This window comes from Marmota monax, unplaced genomic scaffold (genome assembly GCF_021218885.2).
Source record: "Marmota monax isolate L192 unplaced genomic scaffold, Marmota_monax_Labrador192_F-V1.1 WCK01_AAM20220418_F8-fsc00017, whole genome shotgun sequence".
Classification (NCBI taxonomy): domain Eukaryota; kingdom Metazoa; phylum Chordata; class Mammalia; order Rodentia; family Sciuridae; genus Marmota; species Marmota monax.
This window is the reverse complement of record NW_026695241.1, coordinates 14272319-14293133: the sequence shown is the minus strand read 5'-3', so window position 1 is coordinate 14293133 and position 20815 is coordinate 14272319. Positions and strand designations below refer to the sequence as shown.

Here is a 20815-nt window from a genome sequence, read left to right as displayed (position 1 = left end):
AAATTAAAAACCAGAAATAAATCAAAAAGACTGAAGAGTGAATGATAGTAGTTTAGTAAAATTCATTATTTGCAGAGGAGAGGTGGTAGGTAGAAGGAGCAAAAGGCAGAATGAGGAGTTTTCCCTCTCCAAAACAAGAGACTTAAGCATTTTCTTAGATTTAAGTAAAGAAAATGATAAGGGGGAGGCCTAAGTCCTGCAGAAATGGGAAAAGTGAGTAGGGTAGAGAGCAGAGATGAAGAATGAAACACTTCGCCCCTCAAGACAGTGTCAGAGATGAAGCCATGCTCAGAAGATAGTCAAGCTGAGGTGTGAGCCAAATTCAGCAACAAAAAGAAAAGGAGGCTGATATCTGGTTACCATGGAACAGTCTCACATGGGCTGACTGGGCTAGTTAAGAAATACTTCCTTTATCAGCTGACTGCTTATTAAAATCAGAATGCCAGATAGAACACTTACAACTTGAACACCTCTCCCATAGAGATAGGCCATTCCAAGACCACTCTGTCCAACTGGGTTGCCCTGCAAAGAAGAGAAATCAGACAAAAGCAAAAAGAATTCACTAAAAATAGGCAAGAATAAATAACTACAAAATAAATTATTTTCAAGCGCATTCAAAACATGTCTTAACAGTTTTCATTTCGAAACAATCTTTCTCCCTCTCATCAGACTTTTAGATATTTGGGGACTATTAATAATTTGCTTACAAAGGAAAAAATCATTTAGAATTAAAAGGTCACTTTTTTTTTGGGTACTGGGGATTGAACTCAGGGACACTCGACCACTGAGTCACATCTCCAGCACTATTTTGTATTTTATTTGGAGACATGGTCTGTGTTGCTTAGTGCCTCACCACTGCTGAGGCTGGCTTTGAACTCGCAAACCTCCTATCTCAGCCTCATGAGCCACTGGGATTATAGGCATGTGCCACTGCATCCAGCTAAAAGGTCACATGTTTGTGGTAGTTTTTCATCACTAACCTTTTATCCCATAAAGAAGGATGATGTCATAGGGTAGAGTTAACAGTCATATAATACTGGGGATGTAGCTGAGTGGTAGAGCACTTGCCTAGTATACACAAGGCCCTGAATTCAATCCCCAGCACCACAAAAAGAAAGAATATCATATCATAACAATAATACTATCAGGTGACAAAATTCAGTAGAATGTCATGGAACTAACTTAATCATGATTTTGAGACTCAAAGGACAATAATCTGGAATCCACCCAGAACCTACAGCAATAAAAGACATCTTAAAAAAGGAGTCACAGTGCTCCTCTGGGAAGCACTCAATTGACATCTAGTAGAGTGACATGCAGTTGACAGAGAAGGAAATATGCATGCCAGAGGCACCCAGGGTCTCAGGTATTCATGTGCAATTTTCCTTGGGTTAAAGAAAGCTTAATCTATGTATTATGATTATCAAATGAATCCAATTATGTAAGTTTTTAAACTTCAAGTTGCAGTACAAATAAGGTAGATTATATAATTCCCAATTCCACTGTGAAAAATCAAGATTTCCCTGATCAGGAAAACTTCTCAAAGAAATTTAAATAGAATTAATATTTAACAATCTAGTTAAATTTAAAATATTAAAAATTACTTCTTATTGGGAAGGCTTTGTCTAGTTAATACATTCACATGAATTATACTGACATAGGCACTTTTAATCAACTTATGGCATGAATATTTATGATTAATCCTTCAATATAATAAACTTATTTATTAAACATTAACAATATAGCACACATTTTAAAACAAAAATCATTAAATCTTACCATGTCAGCAGCTTTCTTAAAGTAGTGAAGAGCTGTCTCATTACTCTGAGGTACAATATCACTTCCTTCTGAATACATCTGGAAAAACATACCCCAGTTTTTATTTAGAGCTATAACCCTCTGTTATGGTTTGTATGTAAAGTGTCTCCCCAAAATCTCACATGTGAGACAATGCAAGAAGGTTTGGAGAAGAAATTATCGGGTTATAGCCTTAACCTAATCTGTGAACTAATCCCTAATGGGATTAACTTGAATGGTAACTGGAGGCAGATGGGGTGTGGCTGGAGGAAGTGGTTCATTGGGGGCTTGGCTATGGGGCATATATTTTGTATCTGGAGAATGAAGACTCTCTCTCTCTCTGCTTTGAAACCTTTCCTTCTCTACAATTGTTCTGGTGGGTCTTTTAGTCACAGTGGTGAAAAAGCTGACTAAAACACCCTCTCTCAATTATAATTTTCTCTTATCTCACTTTGGTTTCTATTAGGTCACATAAAATCTCTTCACAAAGTTTAGAATCCCCTATAAGATATCAGAATTAAATGCAAACTCTTACGTGCTAACATTTTAATATTTTTGTATATTTGGTGTCATATCAAATTTATGATTTATCTATGAACATGAATATATAACATCTGCTCAAAGATCCATCTCAAGATAAGAAATCTTTAACGTTTAGGTGAATCTTCCTTCTCATTCTACTCAGGGAAGCTGAACCTTTGGGATAAGATGAGTGACTGAACAAGGACAAGGAGATTGTCAATAGTGTCTACTCCTCCCTTTCCTCACCCATTGCTTTCCCGTGGATAAACTAAATGATGGGTCTTTGTTCAGCATTCAAGAAATAACTAGAAGGTTATTTAAAAAGTTTTAACACACTAACCATTAAAAATCATATATGGAACAGAATAAAAAGCCAAGAGAAAGGAAAACAGAATGGCCAAGGATGTTTTTTATCCATGTAAACATTAAGAAAATAACAAATAAAGGATTTTTTTTTTCCTTTTTTGAGAAAGGGTTAATTAGTAATTCAGAGCAAGAGCCAAAAGGGCTAGAGAGTGACAAGTTCTTAAATGCCTAACAAAAACAGTTGGAGAAATACCAATTTCTATGCTACAATGTTGGAATATTTAAATGTAAACTTTCCAGGCCTCAATTAACTAGTTGTGATCATGTGGCTGCTGAGATCTTCCTATCTGTAAAAGTCTTTGTGATATAGTCTATCTGAACTTCCTTACTTTAGATTTGGTTCCACTGAAAATACCCATTAGTTTATAGTGTGTTAATTTTCAAAATAATAAAAGTTTTGAGACAGCTCATGACATGGAATCAATTATTACGTCTTTAGATAAAAATGTTGCCTTGCTGAAAAAAAAGAATTCAATTGACAGGTGGGTCATGACTGTCATACTTAAGATAATCAAAAGGCCTGCAGATAAATTCCAACAAACTCTGTCTCTATTCAGCATGAAGGCCAACAGGAAACTGTGATGGTCTTAGCAAAAATGTATGGATAAAGGATAAATTCCCTATTGTTGCACATAAGAAACATAAAGTAGGTGCTCTGATAATGATAGCTAATTTCAACATGGAATTAACATACTGATGAACAAATGATACAGGATGTTTAAGCTGCCTAAGAAAAGGCCTCAGAATAGCACATATCTTAAGATACAATACCCTCAGCACTGGACAGTTTATTTATTTATATTGGAGAATTTATTTCCAATTTATTTTTGGTAAATAGTAGCTCCTGAATATAGTATGTGTTTACTATGCAAATACCTCTTACTGTTACATAACACATTCACAGAATGTACAGTACCTTTCCCAAGAAGGCCATAGCATGTGAATTGCCAGCATTAGCTGCTAAATTGAAGTAGTCAAATGCTCTCTGTGAGATAAGAATTTATGAAAATAATTAGTTTTTAATAGAATCTATTTTAGCCAAAGCATATTATTTCAGGAACAGTAAAACAAACAAAATTTGTTATATCACAGTGGCTTTAAGAGCAAGAACATCTAGTTTTCAATATATCAAAATGAAAATCTGTGCATCCAGAAGTTTTATTTCACCTGATAGCTACATCAAGGTACTATTTATCTTGGGTGAAGGTGGGAGTTCATAACCCACTTGAATCAAAGTGTGGAATATGATATGTCAAGAAATTTGTAATGTTTTGAACAACCAACAATAAAAAATTAAAAAAAAAAAGGGTACTATTTATCTTTAATAGTTATAGCTACAAGAAATTTCTTATGTTCCTTAAACTTCAGACCCAAGAAGACTTGTGTTATTTACTGGTAATGTTTGTAAACAGCCTACCTAAAAACACCTGACTGAAGCTCACTTATTTATCTACCTCACTACTGGTAACCTGGAATAAAGGGAAACTAAGAGGTCTTTACAAGGTATGGAGTGTATTTTCATAGTTCTTTAAAGAAATATAATTTCTTTTTGTACCATTTAGAGAAAAATTCCGGATTCTACCTAAAATTATAACTAAACATACTGGCATCCGTACAAATCCCTCATCACCACTGTCAACTATACTGTCCATCTTTGTCAAGGACCTTGTAGCACTGATTATTCCTTCTCTCTCTTGCTGATTTACTCTAACCCTCTTTCTGATCCTTTCCCCTTCAAATCAACCCCAAACACATAAGATGCATCTTTCAGGTCTCCAATTTTTCTCCTGGTAGCCATTTTGCTTCATAGCCAAGCTTCTCAAATTAACTGTCTATAGGCACTCTAATCCATTCTACAATCAGTTTTAATTGCCTTTCATCCATAGTACTTCAGAAAGAAAGCCTATCAAGCCACCAATGATCTTCATATTATTACCAATAAAAATTTCCCCTCATCTTATTCCACCTTTTTGTAGCATTTGACATAGTCCACACATTCTCCTTCCTGTTTTGAAATACTCTTTTAGCTTGGCTTACAAGATGCCACTCTCCTGGTTTTCTTCCTAACTCTCTACCTGTGCCATCTAAGTCTTCTTTGTTGATTTTTATTCTATCAGCTGACTTAAATTTTTTTTTGTAATTGTAGATGGACAGAATGATTTTACTTCATTTATTTATTTTTTTGTGATGCTAAGAATTGAACCTAGTGCCTCAGATGTGCTAGGCAAGTACTCTGCCATTGAGCTCCAGCTCCAGCCCCTATCAGTTGACCTTTTAAACATTTAAATTTTTCAGGGCTCATTTTTTACTCCGTTCTTATTTTACATTCTCTACAAGCAATCTTATCTCCACTCCCATAGCTACTGAGGCATATTTACATTTTTATTCTTTTGCTTCCTCAGGGATTAGGTAGATCCTGAAAGCTTATTTATGATACGTATTTAAATGACACAAGCTTGATATTGGCACTGACTAGCAAAAAATACTTCTGGAGCATGATTTCTTGCTACAAGGTGAGGTGTAAAGCCACAGGAACAGGGTAGTTACCTGATGATTTTGTTCTACTCCACGCCCTCCATGCAGATGCAGTTGTCCCAGACCAACCTGAAAATCAGTGAAAACAAGGCAAAAGCAGGTGGTAGCAACTAGCATATAATTTATCAACATCAGACCAACCAGAAACTATTTGGTGATTAAAAAGCTTCTGTTCCTAACTCAAAAAACTAGACATTTAAGCTGGGCATAGCAGCGCACACCTGTAATCCCAGCTAATGGGAGGCTGAGGCAGGATGATTTTCAAGTTTAAGGCAATTTATTGAGACCCTGCCTCAAAATAAACAAATAAATAAATAAATATATGAACTGAGGGTGTAGCTCAGTGGTAGAGCATCCCTGGGTTCAATCCCTAGTACAAAAAAACCAAAAGAAAACAAAACAAAAAACTACACATTTAGTCTTAAATCCTGATATTACTCTAAAATTAATAAAAAATATAATTATCCAATAATTCACATCATTATCTAATTTGCTATTTAAATATTAATTATCAACCTAAATTTTCTTAAGAGCTAAAAGTTACTCTTTAAATTACAAAGTATCCTTCTGAAGTGCGAGTGAAATAAAGGTATTTGCAGACAGATTAAAACTTAATTTTATCCCCAGTGAACATGCTATAAAGGCAATAAAGGATGATTTCCAGCTAAGTAGAGCAAATATCTGTGAAGTGCAGAGATACAATAATAAATAAAATACAATGAAAAGGCAAATGTACGAATACATTTAAATTGATATGAACTGTATAAAACAATACCTTGTGAATTTAAAAATATATATAATATAAACACAGAGTGCTATAAGGATTTGGTGGTGTACTAGCAATGGTTAAAAGTGCTTATCAGGATGCAAGTTACAATCTCTGGGTACCCACTGGAAGAGTGCCCAAAGGATGTCCAACTACCATGCTAGTGGAGGGGAAGAGATACAACAGCAAACAACACTCAAACCAAGAGGGAAAGAAAACAGACATAAGGAAACATGGAAAATAAAGTAAATATAACAGAAAATTTAAGCTAAAATATATCATTTTTAAAGAAAGATGCTTAATCAGACAAGATAATTTTATAACATTTCCATGAACTAAGATTTGGATCTACTTTTCACTATAGTTTTTTTTTTTTTCTTTTTTTAACAACTTAAGCAACTTAAGACTTCCTTCCATTAGCCTTAACTAATTATTCTTAATAAGCATCTACTACTTATTTCTATATGTTCTAAATCAGAAATAACTACAACTGTAATAGATAAAAGATAGATGTTGAAGTTCTTTTTATTTTACTATCAACAAAATAAACCATGAGGGCTTGGTTGTGGCTCAGTGATAGAGCACTTGCCTGGCATGTGTGAGGCACTGGGTTCAATTCTCAGCACCACATATAAATAAATAAATTAAAGGTTCACTGACAAATAAATAAATAAATAAAACCCCCATGAAGCATAAACAAATAGTAAATAGGTCTATAGAGCTTCTGGAGACTTCTTGTTTAGGGAAACTGACAGTGTTTGTTCTTATTGATTCCAATAAATGTCTCATCATCAGGGTCAATGCTGCTCCATTCAAGCAGTGATTTCCCACTGTGGGGCATGGGGCAAGTCATATGGCCAGCTTTTAGGAACCTATCAATGCCTAGGCCCCATCCTAGATAAACCCAAATGAAATCTTTTCATAGTGTGGGACCCTTAGTATTTCTTTTAATGTTCCTTATGTGACTCAAATATGTAGCAAGTAACTGCTCGGAGTGATGAGAATGCTACTTATAGAAGTAAATGCTTGCCCCTCCTCCCCATATTAAAATATTAATCAGATATTCCATGAGATGTATAAACACATACCTGTGCTTGTACATCACCTTTTTCAGCTAGGAACTGGTAATACTGAATCAAATCTTCTTCTAACATTCCACTGTTCATTCCTGGGTTTTCTACTTCATCAGGTAGCCGTATTCTCTGTACCACAGAGCCTCCTGTTAGTGAGATATCACTAGCAACTGAAATAGGAGGACAAAGTAAGAACAGAAAGGAAAGTCAGAAGGATTCCAGTTGCCAAACATGATTTTAAAGAAACTGTTTCTATAGCGGTCTACACATTACAAAATAGTCATCGATTAATAAATCAGACCTATTTCCCTCACAAAATATTTAAAAAGTGGAAGCCAAAGCAACATTCTTAAGAAATATTTCTCAATCAACTAGGTTTAAGAATGAATTTACTTAAGACAGCCATTCATGAAATTTCAAATACTACAATAAAAATAAATGTATTTAAATGTATTTTATTTTTTTTTCCTGGAAGGTGAAAGGAAAAAAATAGCTACCATGATTTGCAACAAGACGATAATGGGTCAGTGCAGATTCACAACTCTGGAGGACTCCAATGCCAGCCCAGTACCTGTAACCCTGAAAGACACCTTTAAGTGAGAGGACAGAAGTTTCAAATGATTCAGTGACATTTTTCTTGGAACAAACAAAGCTAAGCACAATCAGAGTGTAATTCTGCTGTCTTTTGATCAAAGTACGTTACCATCTTATTTAATCCTCAGTTTTAAGTTCTAAGGTCCTTTATTTAGCAACTCCAACAAGCACACTATAGTTAGGAACTATGCAATAAAGTCCCTACAGCAATCAAAATAAATGCCATGAACTTTATGTGTGCACTTAAATCATAAGAGAAAATTTCTTAGAACTAATTTAATCTTATTTAATATTATCCTTAGGGCATTACTGTATAATAACATGTATATAGTTAATGTTTTAAATGTTTCTATAATATTTAACATATATTTGCTATACAGAAAATTTAGTTTCATGTTTCTTGAAAATTCACCAGAAAGGAACTTTTCAACTACTGTTAGAGAAATAAATGTTACTATAGACTACACAAATGAAAAAAAAATGATAGAAATTAGAAATGTTTCAGAAAGTTAGAGCAACACCTTTGTTTTCCACTTTATTTCCTTTAGCAGTTTAGGTCTATAATAGAACTAGAAGCTCCTAGACATACTTAGAGCCTTTTTATATGATTCCCATTTTCCTGCACAGCTTATGTGCTTACATTCCCTTGCAAATACCACTTTTTCTCTGGTTGTTATCCCTCTGTACTTATTGCATCACTGCATGGGTGGCCTTTTGCTTCTTCCATTCATTTAATACAAATGTTACCCAAAAAAAAAAAAAAAAATCCATAAAATCAAAAACACTTTGATTCTTTCCTCAGAAATATTTCTGTAAATCCTGTTCCCTTTCAATACCAGTGTTCTCTCACATTCAGTGTAGAGTACTGTAATGGCCTCCTTATGTCTCCCTTTTTAGATTAAAAGCTTGTTCAGGGTAAGCACTATACATTATTCATATTTGGAATCCCAATAAACAGTTAAAATAGTTTTGAATACACAGGTAAAATGATCTAGGATCTATCCAGTTCGCTAGGAAACTACATTTTCCTTTTTTGTTAAGTCTCATATCCCATAAATGACCAAGTCTCTAGATCCTTTCCCTACTTTCAATCTCATTTCCACTAATTCAATCCTTTACATTCCTGCAAGAGTTACCTGATATTCATTTGAAACATAGTAACATGCGTAAGAAGTCATATGAGGGATGAGGCTGTGTAGCTCAGCGTCAGAGCGCTTGCCTAAGGCAGTGGGTTCAATCCTTAGCACCATATACAAATAAAATAAAGGCATTCTGTCCATCTACAACTACAAAAAGAAAAAAAAAATGAAGTCATATGACTTAAAGTCAGTTTATAGTTGAAGGCAGATTAAGCACCTAGCAGAAAAAGAATTTGGTGTAAAGATTATATATTTACCACTAAGTCATTTAAGTGACCAATGCTTTCTGGTAACACAATGAGATACTCTTAAGTCTTTTATTGGACACTGTTCTTTGTACAGTAAATCCTTGGTCAAATTAAATGTAAAATCTACAATAAACCAATCTAAAAATTATTCTGACAATTCCAACTCAAACAAATTTTCATCCATATGGAGATTAAATTTGTTATCTTCATTAACAAGAAAGTGAAGGATGTTTAACAGAATATACGGTTGTAAGTAAATCTCAGTCTTGAAGGATGGAAAAGTTGTGGCCACTGTAAACCACTACTAGCCTTCTACTGAAGTCATTACTTACCAAAACCATGTGGGCTATTAGATTGCCGCCAAGAGCACCGAATGTATAATATACAAGAGCCTATGAAAGAACAAAACATAACACTTGGCTGAACATAGGCATATGTTTATTCACTTCAAATTATAATATACAATAAAGTTTAAATAGTGTTACCTTTGCCTGACTTGAATTAACACCAAGTCCAGAGGCATAGAGAAAGCCAAGAGCCTGAAATAAAATGGTGAAAATAAGAATTCTTTTTTTGGTGAAAACTTATCCAAGACAGACACAATTCTATGCACTATGAAAAGATGCAAGAGTCTTTAAATGCTAAACAAACTGAATGCAAGTATTCATAAAAATGAAATTAAAGAGCCTCAGATACGTATTCAGGATTTTTTTTTGGTTAAAAATGAGGCAGGAATATTGCGAGTTCAAAGCCAGCCTCAGCAATAGCAAGGCAGTAAACAACTCAGTGAGACCCTGTCTCCAAGTAAAATACAAAATAGGGCTGGGGATGTTTTTAGGACTGGCCCTTAAAAGCATTCCAGAGATTTTTCTCATCTCTTTCCCCTTCAGGATGGCTCGGAAACCCATGATCCTAATGGTGAAACTACAGGATGAGTGCCCCTGAGCCACATCCCCAGCCCTATTTTGTATTTTACTTGGAGACAGGGTCTCACTGAGTTGCTTAGTGCCCTGCTATTGCTGAGGCTGGCTTTAAATTTGCGACATTCCTGAGTGCCCCGGAGATTGAACTCAACTCAGGGGCACTTAGCCACATCCCCAGCCCTATTTTGTATTTTTCTTGGAGACAGGGTCTCACTGAGTTGCTTAGTGCCTTGCTATTGCTGAAGCTGGCTTTGAACTCACAACATTCCTGCCTCAGCCTCCCAAGATGCTGGGATTACAGGCATGCACCATTGTGTCCAGCTTGTATTCAGGATTTTAAATGACACAATTCAATGTAACTTTAAACAAGTCAGAATTTAGTCTGAATATTAAAGACAATCTAATAAAATATTAACTAGAAAACCAAAGCCAAACACAGTTAAATATGATTCTCCTTCATCTTCATGAAGAGCCATCATGAAGACAAAACAATGTTCATGTTGTTACATCAACATACATCTCTCTCTATGGAGTGAGATATTCTATGAACATGGACAAGGGATTACCAAGATAAAACTATCCTAGGAATAAAAAGACAGCAAAGGGTCAATGGAGAAAGGTCACTCTGCAATGGTAGAGTATATTACCGTTTTCTAAGAAAAACCACCAAACACAATGCATTGGTAAAGTTCTACTCTTTGCCTTCTATGGATCATCCTTCATGATATGAAAGTTATAATGCAAGTGCGGCAGGGAATGCTACTGCTCATCAAAATCCATAAGCTTCTCTATATTTCCCAGACTCTTGTATAGTTAGGTAGGACCTGGGACATGGCAGGAAGGAATGGAAACTATTTTTAGGACTGGCCCTTAAAAGCATTCCAGAGATTCTCCCATCTCTTTCTCCTTCATGATGGCTTGGAAACCCATGATCCTGATGGTGAAACTACAGGATGGAAATAGCCTATGACCAGGAGTCATCATTTGGAAGAGAGTGATGCAAGTAGGAGTTCTATCAAACATGGTGTGAGCAAGAAACAACTCTTGATAGTGTCAAGCCACTATGATTTTGGAGCTTTGCAAGTTGCATCACCTAGAATTTATCATGGAAAGAATGCTTTGCAATGTATAAACTGTTATGTCATTGTAGGGTTCAATTATTAGAGTAAAATGTTGCTTTATAAGTAAAACCATTCTTGAGAACAGAATGTCTCTAAAGACAGAATATATGTAATATATGTATGATATTATAAAAACTAGTTTAATAAAGGGAAAAAAGCTTTGAAACAAAGGGGAAAAATCAAAATATAACCTTTTTTAAACTCAAACTGAGAATTAGAAAGAGCTACAGATGCATTAGGTATTAAGATATATAGAAAATAATGATTACGTTTCCTGTTATTGTTTAAATAGTCTGAAATAAGACTTATTCTGTGATTAGACATTTTGGTTTATCTTTAGACAAATCCCACAGTTGCATAAATCTGAGTTAAAAAGACGTTTAAATACTGTGATGGTCTTCTAAACCCAGATGTTAATCTTAGCATTACTAATGTTTTAATTGATAACATTAACACATATTATATTATCAACTGATGTAATGTAATCTGAATATAGAACATCCTCTACAATGTAGTTTAGCCAAAAACATTTTACTTGAATTAATCAGCCTTTAGCTATAATACCCAATTTATAGGAAATATAGGGGATGCAGAAATAAAAGAACACTATTAAGATGCAGATGTAGGACATTCTGCATAAAACTGTCCCTACTCCTAACACAGTATGCTCAGGTCTCGGTGGTACATAAGTAATGTTTACTTTCTTAGTTTTGTAACTTTGGTGAAAATGCAAGGGTAAGTAGTTTCAGATGAAAAGAATAACCTATATGTTTCATTCTCTGAGACCTAATTTGGAAAAACTACAAATGTCATTGTGGCAAGATGTAACCTCAAAAACACCTTTACTGATCATAAGTGTTCTCACTCTAAGGAAAAGTAATACATAAGAGAGGTGAAATAATCTGCCAAAAAACTTGTATTTAAAGTTATCTTTCAGTCTTGTTAAAATACATCAGGGTATAGAGGGTAAATTATTGTTAAAATTAACAAGTGCTGTGTGCAGAGAGATTCTTCATTGAAAGTGCACTCACAGTTTGTCCTTTGGGAGAGCCTTCCTCAGTCAGCTTTTCAAACATTTCTCTAGCTGCCTGGATATTCTGTGTTATATGATCACCAAACAAAAGAGCATATGACACTCTCTCCAAGGCCTTGGTATGGTTCATACTTGCTGCCTTTTGAAGATACCTATATGCTCTTTAAATATAAGCAAGTAAAAAACAAATTAGCAGTGTTTTGGAACTGCTATTAAAAGTTTTTTTTACAAAATCTATTAAAAGGAAGTATAAATAATGTCATCATTTTATGATACAAAATTTCCTGATATTATTTCGAATAAATCATGTTATTTATATATGTAGAAAACTTTCTGGATATTTTGACAAGGTACCAGTTCTCCTTATTACCCGAGTATCTTCGAATAGTCTAATTACACTAACAATAATTATAGAAACATCTATTAAAACATCTATTACGAAAGTTTGCAATAAGAATTGTAATGTGATAATGTTCAATAAACAATACAATAATAGCTATTGCAATTTTCTTTTTGACTCTGCACAGGCTACAACAATCAGCAAAACTGAAAAGCAAAAATGTTAGCATGTAATTACTTCTTTTATATTCTTTCAAAATGCAAATTATTTAACTGCATTTGAAAATTCCAAAGCAAAACCAAAAAACAAACAAAATACCTGATGACAATTCCTTTTGTTAGTTTTTTAAGTCATGTTGAACCCTGAATATTATATGCACTCTTGGTTCTTAGAAACTATTTTCAACCTTAGTCAGTTATTTCCACTTTTCTCATTGTTCATTCCTTTGATCAATACTTAAATCTTTTTGATAAAAGTCATAATATGAATGTGTATGAATCATGTCATTTTCTGGGAACTTAAGAAATCTCAGTCTCTGGCAATACAGTTTTTATAAAAAAGCACTTGGCTACTTTTCTCAATTACAGCTTTCCTGGAGAAAAATGGACTTGACAGTGCTACCTACTCTCGTTTTTGGCTTTTTTTATGGCTTCCGTTCAGGATTTTCATTCCAGTCAGATACATCGTTTCTGCTTCCTGCATTTGCCGTCTCTTAGCAGCCTCTTCTTCAGCTAAAATAAAATGTCACATGCATTTAAATAGATTTTAATGCTATACCAATTATTTATCAAATATAGGAATTTATTATTTCTTTGGGAAGGTCATACAAACACAACAAATGATCTTTTACTAGTTTTAAGTGTGAGTGGACTTTACTGACATGACTTAAAAACTACAAAATCCATTGAAAAATCACTTTCTTTTAGAGAAAGCATTACTAAGCTGCTTCTCAAGTGTACATTCTGTTATTAATGCTGACATTTTATATATAACTCAACGAAGATTTCAGATTATATTCCAAGGCCAGCTAAAATAAAAACAAAAAGATACTAGATAGCAATACTTGTCAAAAAAAAGCTGTTGTTGTGGGCTGGGATTATGGCTCAGTGGCAGAGTGCTTGCCCTGCATGTATGAGGCATTTGGTTGGATCCTTAGTACCACATAAAAATAAATAAAGGTCTTATGTCTTGTGTCCATCTACAACTGAAAAAAAAAAAAAAGCTGTTGTAGTCAAAGGATAATAGGCCTTAGGCCTTATCTGAAATCTATATTTTATAAAGACAAGTATTTAATTACATAAGAAAAATTAGATTTTTATTAAATACAGATCCAAATTTAATGTTCAAGTTCCTTAATTTTTTCATATTCTCTACTAAAACACTGAAAATCACAGAATTGTTTAATTACAATTTTCAAAAATTATTTTGCTACTGTAAAATAGAGATCATCAAGACATATACTTCATTAAGATATTTAAACAAATAGAAATTAATTCTTGTACTATAGAAAAATCTAATGTATTAAACTGGAGTTCCCAGTCATACTGGTCTATACCCAAAGATTCACTATATTTGATGTTGTTTCCTAGGAATACACAAATATTATATCAGAATCATTATGCTAAAAATGTTACTTGGTATTAAAAGTGGTTCTGCTCAAGATTTTCTGTTAGAAACTTCCTCTGAAAACATAGCTTGCCTGTAGAGGTTGGCCCCTTTATAATAACATTTATTTATACTTAGTATGATTAATATACTGTATTTGTCAAATGTTATCTTGGCAGAGAATACTCCACTCAAAATATTTAAAAGGCATTAGTTTTCTTCTAATCACTATTAATTGTCATCATAACAGTCTATTTCCTTTATTGCCAAAAATGTTTTGTGTTTATTAATGCAGCAACCTACCTGAAGTATTTATGGAACTACCTGTGCACACAAACTAAAAACCTTTTCATAAGACATGACTGTAATAAGCTTTCTGAGTGGTAGTCTGAAAATAAAGGCAGCACATGCTTCTAGTTCTGAAGTCCATTCATTAAGGCTGTAACAGGTCAGCTGGCCATTTCTGACCAAGGTGGAAAAGAATGGCTACAGACAGGCCTTCAAGATGTTGCCCTAAACATAAAGCAATGTTCATATGCCTTCTGTTGAGCAATACTTACTTTCACAAAAGCCCCACTTTTCATCTGTCTTGTAGTCATAGGTTGTTGCACACCATAGTCTGCCATCTTCCCTTCCATCTGATGTACATTCTTCATATTCTTTATCCAGGAAAAGAAAAGGGAAATGGCAAGGCTCCCCATGTGCTGTGCCTTCAATGGCAGTCAAGGCTGGAAAGAAAAGAAATAAAATCAAAACATGAACTACAACTTTGGTATTCATGGATTCAATACTGTTGCTTTCTGTTCTTAGAATTTGAAGGTGAAGATACATGATATATGAATGGTAAAGGGGAACATAACAGGCCAGTGCTGATTTTGATTAGGACCTGAGGTTGAGTCAACACAATGAGCATGATTAGCTGACAACTCACATTTAGATCTATATTAAACTTTTGAGATAAAACCTTAGAAAAGTGTGCCATAAAACTCTTGCCCAACAAGTGAGCAAAAATTAGGCAAAATACAACTGAAAAAAATTCCACTGCTCAGTAGAACTCCTTTTTTTTCTGAGTATCTTGTAAATTTCTTTAATAATATAAAAGTATACAAGGAAAATGCTCCTGAATGCAAGTTAATCACTCACATACTCGTCTGTGATCCCACAACATTTTGGTAGAGCACTTACCATATGTTCATAGTTTTTTTTTTTTTTTAAACCATAATCTAGCTCCCACTAAATTTTTTACATGATGCCTCTCATTTAAGGTAATAAGAATTCAAGAGCTCACAGCTGCTATTGTTATTCTTGGCACTCTCGCTCTGAAAGGTTGGAAAGCATCCCTCTTTCCTTTCTAGTGTAAAAAAGAGCATGTCCTAACATAGTAATTTAAAAAATATTTTCAGTAAGTTATGAAACATAAAATGAATTTCAAATGGTTTACCACCATGCAGATGTCATTCATCATCCTAGTAATAACTGACCAGAGCCAAATTACTTCTTCACTTTTGATCTGTCCATGTTTTAAAGAAATTATCTCTAATGGAATGAATAGGCAAATTATCCTTTAGCAACAATCTGTGAGAAGTCATTCTGAATACAGATTTCTCAAAAGGGCATTCCTATGCATTGCTACTAGATCCAAATCTGCTTTGGAAAGACAGAATCTGTAGAACTGCAGCTTGTAAACTGAATTTCAAATCAAATAGTATATGATGGTTTAAAAGAACATTTATTTTTTTCTATAATAGAAAATTTTGTCTTAAAAAACAAATAGCTTATTATAGAAATTCTAGTTCACCAAGCTTATACTTTTGTATGAAATAATTATTTCATGTGATAAAACTGTACAGCAAAAATTAGACAAAAAGATTTTGGCAACAATAGGTTTTAGCCTACTGCTGATTCATCACTAGCTGAAGCAGGAAGAACCTCCAGGATGCACCTGCTTCAATATAATCAAAACTGAAAGTTGTTAAAATAATGCAAATTACTAGAAAGACAATGTTGAGTCTCTAACCTAATTCTCCAAGCAAAATTACAATATGGAAACTGTTACTACTTTTTTTTTTTTGTGGTACTGGGGATTGAACCCAGGGTTATGGGGTACCCTACTAATGAACAATATCACAAGCCCTTTTAAAATTTTATTTTGAAACAGGGTCTTGCTAAGTTGCCCAGGCTGACCTTAAATGTGTGATCTTACTGCTTCAGCCTCATAAGTAGCTGGGATTACAGGCATGTGCTACTACATGCAGCTTAAAATTTTTTAAACTTGTCTTAAAAATTTTGAAGTTACTGACTGGGATGTCCTAATTTCAAATCACTTATCTCAAGTAAAAATTCCTCACAATAGTGTTAATTTCACTATTAATTTTTTTCCATGGAGAGAGTCTGCAATGATTTCAAAGCTATTCTTTTAAAAACCTGTACAAGAATAATTATCAGTTTTAGAAACAAGGTATTCACTCTTTTGGTATGACGAAGTTGGTTATCTATGCAATTTAAAATAGTGATGGCTAGCAACCAAATCTGACACTTAAAATGAAAGGGGAAAATATGTCATTAAGTAAGTTCTGTAGTTTTGTGTAAAACTTCAGATTTTCTAGATAAGAAATCATATTTTGGGTCTATGATAATGACAGTATCACAATCTATTTAACATTAAGAGTAAGATTCTGGGGGAAGGGGATTAGCAAGGATGGTGGAATGTGATGGTCATCATTATACAAAGTACACGTATGAAAACTTGAATTGGGTGTCAACATACCTTATATACAAACAGAGATATGAAAAATTGTGGTATATATGTGTATTAAGAATTGTAATACAAAAAAAGTACATGTATAATGGCATAAATTGAAGTGAACATACTTTATATACAGAGATACAAAAAATTGTGCTCTATATCTGTAATAAGGATTATAATGCATTCCACTTTTGTCATGTATTTTAAAAATAATAAAATCAATAATAAGAAACAAATCAAATATTTAAAAAAAGTAAGATCCTTAATTTGTGGCACATAAGAAATTATTGTATTGCTTTATATTTAAACTAGTAGAAATCTGCTCTTGCAAATTCAATTAAAATTATTCAAGATGGTATTCCTGTGCACAGGAATGGTGGTGCACACCTGTAATCTCAGAAATTGGGAGACTGAGACAGGATATTGCAAGTTCAAAGCCAGCCTCAACAACTTAGTAAGGCCCTGAACAACTTAGTGACACCCTGTCTCATCACTGAAAAAAAAAAAAAAAAGGGTTAGGGATGTGCTTCAGTGGTTAAGTTCTCCAGGGTTCAATCCCCGGTACCAAAAGAAAGAAAGCAAGCAAGCTTAAAAAAGTAAAACAATAACAACAAAAAACAAAAACAAAACAAAACTGGAAACACTCAGCTGTCCAGCTGAATATATATGTTTTTTCACACTGCTGGCAGGTACATAAATTAGCACAACCTCTCTAGAAGGGACAGTTAGTCATACTTTTTAGGATTTAAAAGATTCACATCTTTAGATGCAGTTTTCCTACTTTTAGGATCCTTACTTACAGAAAGCTCCCACAAGTATTCAAAGAGATTATATGTAAGAGAGATCTGTACAGTATTGTAATTTTAAAAATATAAGACTGAATAGAAAATTAGAAGTTCATTGAACCAGAGAAAAGGAAATAAAGGGAAGGGTGGGAGGATGAGAACAGAAAAGACAGAATTTTTCCTATCCTTATATACGAATTCACAACCAATGTAACCCCACATCTTATACAACAATAATGGGATTCTAATTGAAACAAGTTATTCTTATTCTATGTATATGTAGTATGTCAAAATATACTCTACTGTCACATGCGGCTAGAAAGAATAAATAAAAAGAAAAGAAATTCCACAACATAGAAGCATTCATAAAACTCCACTGTTAAATGAGTCATCAATTCAGTTTAAAAAATCAACCTTAAAAAAAAAAAAAAAAAAAAAAAACCTCAAAGGTCTACTGATAGAGGAGATTGGTGACATCAACTTTGGCACAGCCCTAAATAGAAATGTGGGTATTATCAACACTGAGGGAATTAAAGATAACTAGAGAGTAGTGTAGACAGGTAAAAGGACAGAAGGCTGAATCCCGAGTCTCATGATAAAGGAATCAGCAGCTAAGTAAAGAAAACATCTTCAGAGATGGCAACAAATAGTGGTGAGGCATTACTAAGATAAGGACCAAGAAATGACTAGGAATCCACCAATTACAACGTGACTGGTGAAGGGATGATTTAGTGGTCTGGGAGGGGACTAACACCTCTTAGAACTGGGTTAGAGAATAGGAATACAGGAAGTGAAATCAGTGATTACAGATCACTCTCTCAAGAAATTATGCTATCAAGGGAGTAGAGAAATAGGGTGGTACCTGGAAGGGTATAGGTTTTTTTATTTTAATGTAAAATATACCATGTTTGAATGCTGAAGGAAATAGTTTTGAGAGAAAAATATAAATGTGGCTAGACTGCTGTTACATATATTGAATTAAATGTCTGGGGAATATAAACATACCCTGTCCTCATTTTTTATTGTAAAATCAAAACAAAGCAAAACCCTAAAAGTTAATTTGATCTATATGAATAAACACAAGAAATTTACTTTGCAAAGTTCCCACTTTGAGAACATTCACAGTGTTATTAAAGATTGATATTGTATCTATAAGTTTAGATCAGTGTTCTGTTAAATAGAAGAAAATGAATTATTCATGCTGCTTGTTTGAGGCAATCTCGTTCATTAAAACACAGTAGTGGGGCTGTGGTTGTGGCTCAGTAGTAGAGCGCTTACCTAGCATACATGAGGTTCAATCCTCAGCACCACATAAAAATAAAGGTATTGTGTCCACCCACAACTAATATATATATATATACGTGTGTGTGTGTGTGTGTGTATATACATACACACATATGTATATATTTAAATTATATATAATTTTTAAAAAACATAGTAGTCAGTAGCATCTAATTCAAATGTATTTGTAGTCAAATATAACTGAAAAACAGTTTGTGTTAAAAGTTACAAATCTCAAGACAATTGTAAAAGTGTTTACCAATTTTATTAAAACATCAAGATAAAAGCTTCATCAACAAACTGATCATCTCATACACACACACACACACATCCCCAGAGTACTGAAACAAAACACCTGTGTAGATGATTTAAAGGAAATCACAGTTGTCATACTTGATTTAAAGTAAATGGGGCAGCATGATCTCACTCATGTGGAATCTAAAATGCTGATCTCTTAAGTAGAGAGGAGAATGAATGGTGGCTGCAAGAGGCCAGGGTGGTTGTGATTGGGGTGGTGGGGGGAAGGTCAAAAGATATATAATTATAGTTAGATAGGAGGATAAATTTCAAGAAATCTATTGCATATGATGTACAAAGTACATCAAGAAGACTATGATCAATGATATATTATTATTTTGAAAAATGTTTGAGGGATGTGTGCTCTTACCATAAAAATGACAATGTGAGGCAAAGCCCTGGTTAAAAATTAGCTAGATTTAACCATTCCACAATGTTATGGCTACTTCAAAACATTGTTATACATAACAAAGCATACAATATTATCTGTCAATGTAAAAAATTTAAAAATAAATGAATGAATGAATGAAAATAAAGCAAATGGTCTAGGCCAAATGAAGCAGTATTACTGTTGCCTGGGAATCTGTCCTAGTAATACTTAGGGGGAAATACCAATGTTACAGGCAGATTACTTTGCCTGTAAAGTTGTGAACTGCTAAACACAGTTGAAAAACTATATTTGTAAACAAACACGCTACATTAAGGGAGTCATTGCTTTATAGATGAAAATGTATTTTTCAGTAGAAAAATGAACTATGATGTGGAGTATGAACAAAACATCAGAGTTCATAAAAACCTCAACTCTGTATGAAAAGAAACTGATTATTTAAAAGTGGAGACAGAAACAAGTACTGGCCCGATACCCAGTACAAAGTGACAAACTTCATAACAATCAGGTGACAACATAGCCCAAAGCCAGTAGAGTAAAACTTGTTCGGAAAAATGCTATTTATCAGTAGAGGGGGTAGAGAGAGAAGAGGAGTGGGGAGGGGAGGGGAGGGGGGATAGTAGAGGATAGGAAAGGTAGCAGAACATGACAGTCACTAGTATGGCAATATGTAAATCAATGGATGTGTAATTGATGTGATTCTGCAATCTGTATATGGGCTAAAAATGGGAGTTCATAACCCACTTGAAGCAAAGTGTGAAAGATGATATATCAAGAAATTTGTAATGTTTTGAACAACCAACAATTAAAAAAAAAAAAAAAAAAAAAAGAACAATGAGTTTCTCTACACAATGGCTTGACAGGGAATTTAAACTTCAGAGGCCCTGGTGGGAGTGAGCATGCCTTGGTTTTCCCTAAGAATGATTTTCTAAAAGAGTTTTCTTGCACAAATAATTTCTTATAAAAGCAAACAAAAGAAACAATAGTCAAAGTCTTTTCTATTAAAGCCTGGACCCACTGCAGGCCCAGCCTATGCTTCCCTTCTCTTCTTTTTTTTTTTTGCTTATTAGGTGAAAGGTCATTCTTTCCCTGCCATCCCTACTAAGCAAAAGGTAGACATGCTGAAGCCAGATTTAAAGATAGGTAGTTAGTGTAGTTAGGTAAATCAGGTCTAATATCCAGTAAGATAAAGAAAATGGAGACCATTATTGAATGGAGTTCAGGAAACCAGAACAGCAATTGGGGAAATTGAAATG

At 33.9% G+C, this 20815-nt stretch overlaps 1 protein-coding gene across 1 annotated transcript in view; it reads right to left on the bottom strand.

The window, feature by feature from the left end:
• The window catches only part of Sel1l (SEL1L adaptor subunit of SYVN1 ubiquitin ligase), a 57365-nt gene that overhangs the window by 17475 nt on the left and 19075 nt on the right, over window positions 1–20815 (bottom strand). Inside the window, exons 4-14 of the mRNA XM_046440722.2 lie at window positions 14623–14790; window positions 13083–13188; window positions 12116–12278; window positions 9526–9579; window positions 9373–9432; window positions 7557–7638; window positions 7075–7229; window positions 5233–5289; window positions 3602–3670; window positions 1780–1857; window positions 460–522 (exon numbers count right to left, since the gene is read on the bottom strand). Of these exons, the coding sequence (XP_046296678.1) occupies window positions 460–522; window positions 1780–1857; window positions 3602–3670; window positions 5233–5289; window positions 7075–7229; window positions 7557–7638; window positions 9373–9432; window positions 9526–9579; window positions 12116–12278; window positions 13083–13188; window positions 14623–14790 (1055 nt within the window). The remainder of the gene's footprint in view (window positions 1–459; window positions 523–1779; window positions 1858–3601; window positions 3671–5232; window positions 5290–7074; window positions 7230–7556; window positions 7639–9372; window positions 9433–9525; window positions 9580–12115; window positions 12279–13082; window positions 13189–14622; window positions 14791–20815) is intronic.